This window comes from Rhinopithecus bieti, unplaced genomic scaffold (genome assembly GCF_001698545.2).
Source record: "Rhinopithecus bieti isolate Rb0 unplaced genomic scaffold, ASM169854v2 scaffold_11161, whole genome shotgun sequence".
Taxonomy (NCBI): Eukaryota; Metazoa; Chordata; class Mammalia; order Primates; family Cercopithecidae; genus Rhinopithecus; species Rhinopithecus bieti.
The window spans coordinates 1,458,559-1,463,931 of NW_016806937.1; the positions used below are offsets into that span (position 1 = coordinate 1,458,559).

The 5,373-nt window shown below is 46.0% G+C and overlaps 1 protein-coding gene across 1 annotated transcript in view; it reads left to right on the forward strand.

Annotated features, from left to right (window-relative positions):
* The first annotated feature begins 852 nt into the window (after positions 1–852).
* The window catches only part of ARL2BP (ARF like GTPase 2 binding protein), a 9,105-nt gene continuing 4,584 nt past the window's right edge, over positions 853–5,373 (forward strand). The window contains exons 1-3 of the mRNA XM_017878843.1: positions 853–1,162; positions 1,841–1,902; positions 4,585–4,691. Of these exons, the coding sequence (XP_017734332.1) occupies positions 1,125–1,162; positions 1,841–1,902; positions 4,585–4,691 (207 nt within the window). The 5' untranslated portion in view covers positions 853–1,124. The remainder of the gene's footprint in view (positions 1,163–1,840; positions 1,903–4,584; positions 4,692–5,373) is intronic.

Genomic DNA, 5,373 nt, shown 5'->3' on the forward strand with positions numbered 1-5,373 from the left:
GCTTGAACCTGAGAGGCGGCCAGCCGAGATCATGCCACTGCACTCCACCCTGGGCGACAGAACACGACTCTGTGTCAAAAAAATAAAAATAAACAATGTATGCGAACCCATTCTGACAGGCCACCTGACCCTCAGTTCATACCTTAAATCCCTCTAGTTTCTCTAGTCATATACCACACTTTGGCCAAAAGATATCATGCAACTAAAGAGACACAATGCTTAGTTGTCCAATCAAGAGAAATCAGCTCAAACGAATCCTTTGTTTCAAAGTTTGGCAGTTTTGCAGAGGCCTTTTCCTGAAAAGTATCTGATTCCCGATTGCGTGGTTCAAAACAGTTCTTCGACTCTCATCTTGTATAATTAGTCAAGAAACCAGTTATTGCCGAGTAAGCTTTATGATGCGAAGATTATAATGCAAATTACAAGACATCTACTTCTTGCGATGGCGCTTCCTTCCACGAGGGGTAGGAATTGTCTTGAAATCAGACGTCAGCATCACCTGGTTTTAAGGGATAAAGGACTGGCTCTCCAGCGACTTGGCAACTTAGAAGCGCTCTTCAAACGCGCCTTAAACTATTTAATTTTCCACACTCTGGGAGGCGCAATTTATTCTCGAATTGCGAGTGAGGAAATTCAGGCTCGTGGCTTCGTTTCCTTCATCCGTAAAATGGAGCGACTTGAGACTGAGTCGCCACGCAACGGGGACTTGGCCAGGCCCCGCATCCCTCCGCATTCCCTTCCGGGACTTCCTCTCCCTGTCTTGCCCCGCCCCGGCATCGGTGACGCGCGCCTGTGATTGGCTGTCGGCCCGCCGTGAGGCAGCGGAAGGGGTTGCAGTGGCCATGGTGACGGGAGGCGGGGCGGCAGTCACCTAGGCCTGGACCTGCGGCGTCGGCTGCGCGCGCAGAGGGCCCGGCGGGGCGTAGAGGCCGGGCGGAAAAGTGGACGCTGCGGGTATCCAAGGCGGTGCCTGGCGCGCAGGCGCTGACCCGACCTGGCAGTGAGCGGGCCGCGGCCTTGGCTGAGAGGCCTTAATCCCGCAGGCCGCCGCGACCTGCATGCGAGTTGGGCCGCGGGCGGGATAGGAGCCTACTCGGGGCAGGAGCCTACTCGGGGCGGCGGCGATGGACGCCTTAGAAGAAGAGAGCTTTGCGCTGTCTTTGTGAGTAGCCCCGCCAGGGGGCAGGTGACTTGGGGACGGGGACAGCGGGCGTTTGCCCGGGCCTGACCCTATAAAACAGGTGTCGTTAGGGGCGGGGCAGGGTGGGGACCGCCAAGGCGCCGTCCCAGCCCAGGCCTTCGTTTTGTAGAGTACTAAGGCCGCAGGTTTCAGGCCCCGCAGGACAGGAGTGCGAGTCGGGTGTCACCGTTGATCAACACCTCCATCACAATCCCCAGCCGCCAACCCTCAGCTGTCAGCCAAGCCTGGTGGGGTTGAGCTGCCGAGGCCCGGCCCCGCGCCCGAGGCCCTTCCACGCCTCCCTGGCCCCCGCCTCCCGGACTCCTGACCAAATGACCCCCCTGGCAGGTGTTTCACCCGTGCCGGGTTCATGCTCACAAGCAGACAGGTATGGGGTGATAGCGAAGAGCATGGAGAACCAGTTTTTATTAAAGTGGAGTCATGACATTGAACGTTCATGTCACAAACGTGCCGAGTGTGTTTTCTTCTGTTTGGACTTACTAGATTAGACAGTCATTCTTATATTGTTGAAGATGGGTGATGGGAAGTTCGTTTTGCTTCTCTTTTTTTCCTCTTGTGCATGTTTGAAAACGTCCATACTAAAAACATTTTTTTTAATGCATTATTTGAAATAGCACCTAATCCAGACATGTTTTTCAGCTCCTCCGCCTCTGATGCAGAATTTGATGCTGTGGTTGGATATTTAGAGGACATTATCATGGGTAAGCTTTTAAGATACTGTTTTTAAGGACTTGCTTGCTTCTTCTTTAAGGACACTGAAATCAATTTGGAGAGTTAATTTTAAAAAGAGAAAACATCAAGCTGCCTGCAATTTTTAATGTAGCACAATGTAATACTTAAGTAAAGGCTTACTGCAGTTTGTCTTAGAAACAAAAGGCCCAGTACTCCTGAAAACATCTAATAAGCATAGATTCAGAGGCCTGAAAGGGACTGACTCAGGTAATGGGGCCCCAGTAGTGTGGAGTTCTTTGCAAAACTATAGGAAATAATGATCTACTCTATTTCTTATGTAGGGTGAGAGCAATTTCATTTTTAGATAGTTTTGAGTTTTAACATTTTCATGCCATAAAACACGTAAAACCAGGCCAGGTGTGGTGGCTCACGCCTGTAATCCCAGCACTTTGGGAGGCCGAGGCAGGTGGATCACGAGGTCAGGAGATCAAGACCATCCTGGCTAACATGGTGAAACCCCGTCTCTACTAAAAATACAAAAAAATTAGCCAGACGTGGTGGCGGGCGCCTGTAGTCCCAGCTGCTCAGGAGGCTGAGGCAGGAGAACGTGAACCTGGGAGGCGGAGCTTGCAGTAAGCGGAGATCGCACCACTGCATTCCAGCGTGGAGGCGACAGAGCGAGACTCCGTCTCAAAAACGAAAAAAGATACATAAAACCATAACCACAAGCATACATGGCCATAAAGAAAACAAAGTGTTAAGCTTCAGCTGGTTCTGTATTTTCCTAGGTTTTGAGTTCCTACTTGTGGATGTATTTGGGCATCCATGAAACCTGCTAAGTAACAGACAAGCAGTAACAGCCCCCAGAGGTTTAAGACAAGTATGTGGGAGGGGAAAACTTACATTTGCGAAATTCTGTTGACTTTAAGTTTTATGAGAATTAGGAAAAGAACACTGTTATTTGGTGGTGTTGGCTGTATGGCTTAATCCATTTAGTATGAAAATTACTGACCAGGCCGGGCATGGTGGTTTATGCCTGTAATCCCAGCACTTTGGGAGGCTGAGGCGGGCAGATCACAAGGTCAGGAAATCAAGACCACGGTGAAACCCTGTCTCTACTAAAAATACCAAAAATTAGCCGGGCGCGGTGGCGGGTGCCTGTAGTCCCAGCTGCTGGGGAGGCTGAGGCAGGAGAATGGCATGAACCCGGGAGGCGAGCTTGTAGTGAGCAGAGATTGCGCCACTGCACTCCAGCCTGGACGACAGAGCGAGACTCCGTCTCAAAAAAAAAAAGAAAAAAGAAAATTACTGACCAATGTTTTATACCTTCAGGTATAAAGGTTATAAAGGTTCATGCCCTTAACTCCTGAATATAGATGTTTCATCATTAAGTTAGTTTCCCATGTGGACTTGGGGATTTCTGGGGAATACTGAAGAATCCATTCAGTTATCTTGCCTATTATACCCTATATGCTATGGGAAAATGAGCCTTCTGTGAGCCTACAGTATTTATCCCAAGGTCTAGGTCCTTTCTGAAACTTTTATTTTTAGAAATAATCTATTCAGTTGTTAAGATTCCTTATTCCGGGCTGGGTACAGTGGCTCACACCTGTAATCCCAACACTTTGGGAGGCCAAAGCAGGTGGATTGCTTGAGTCTAGGAGTTCAAGACCAGCCTAGGCACCATAGGGAGACCCTGTCTCAGTTAAAAAAAAAAAAGATTCCCTCTTCCCTATCATCTATTAAGTGTTCACTATGAACTAATCTATTTACATGAATTCTCATCTAAATTCCACTTCCAGTCGTATATGATAACTACTATAAACCATTCTTATTTTCCAGATAAATGAGAAGTTTATATGGGGTTTAGAGAAATTAAGTAAATTACCCAAGGTCACACAATTAGTAAGTAGCTGAGATGCGATTTAAACCCAGACAGGCTAGCCTCTTTCAGACCCCATACTTTTAATCACTACAGTGTTTCCACAATTGCTGCTAAAGTTATATCAAAATAAGAGAGAACCAATCCATTCCTTTCCAGAAAAGTAATGTGAGGGAGTTCCCAAGCCACCCTGTGTGGATGTGGTTAAAATGGACTGAAGGATGGTGATGATCACTGCACAACAATGTGAACATACTTAAAGCCACTGAGCTGTGTGCTTCAACATTAAAATGATAAAAAAAAAAAAATTTTTGTATATCTCACCACAATTTAAAAAGAAAACAGGGCTGGGCGTGGTGGCTCACACCTGTAATCCTAGCACTTTGGGAGGCTGAGGCAGGCAGCTCACCTGAGGTCAGGAGTTCGAGACCAGCCTGGCCAACATGATGAAACCCTGTGTCTACTAAAAATACAAAATTAGCCCAGCGAGGTGGCACACGCCTGTAATCCCAGCTACTCAGGAGACAAAAGGCAGTAGAATCTCTTGAACCCTGGAGGTGGAGGTTGCAGCGAACCAAGATTGCACAGTTGCACTCCAGCCTGGGCAATAAGAATGAAACTCCAGCTCAAAAAAAAAAAAAAAAAGAAAAACAGGATTGGTCTATTTCAACATCAGGGTCCCATTTAATACCCTCTTAAAACATTAGCTTTCCTTCCAGAGACTGACCATTGAGAAAGTAGTACTGCTGACATAGATCCTGCCTACTTATAAATCATAATGGTTGGTAATCTCCATTAAAAAGAATAAATTTTCCCCATTGTGGTTCAGATGACGAGTTCCAGTTATTACAGAGAAATTTCATGGACAAGTACTACCTGGAGTTTGAAGACACAGAAGAGAATAAACTCACCTACACACCTATTTTTAATGAATACGTAAGTAGATTTCTATGTCTCCTACCAGGAGGTCAGAGTTTTAAAAATTTAAATTTAGAATCAAAAGACATTGAAATTTGCTGCTTTTTAAAATATGCCACCAGTACACTGCCAGGAATCCTCTTTAGAATCTGGTTTAAGTTCATTTTCCTCTGCACAGCCTTTGGGGCTATTTTCCAAAAGGCTTTCAGGCAAATATTTGATTAGCTCATCAGCTTCTTATTTAAAAGAAGTTTGACCTGGGCTTGGTAGCACACCTGTAGTGCCAGCTATTTGGGAGGCTGAGGTGGAAGAATCACTTGCGCTCAGGAGTTTGAGACCAGCCTGGGCAACAAAGTAAGACCTCTTTATCTAAAAAAATATATAATAAATATAATAAATAAAGTTTGGCTTATCATAGTCCTGCTTTCAATCACAGTACATGAGTTCTTCATACTTTGCATTTGCATGCTTTTGACAAACCTTTCTGCTTTCACATACTCTTTCTTTCTTCTATATAATCCAGTCATAGTATGCATGACTATTAAGTAAAAGTGAAAACTGAGACCAGGATCACTAACTATTTGGTAGAAAAACCAAGACTGGAACCCAGGAACCTCAGCTCGTCACCCTTGGGTCTCTACACTTTACCCTGAGGCCTCTTGCAGGCCCCTGGGATTCTGTCTTTTTTTTTTTTTTTTTT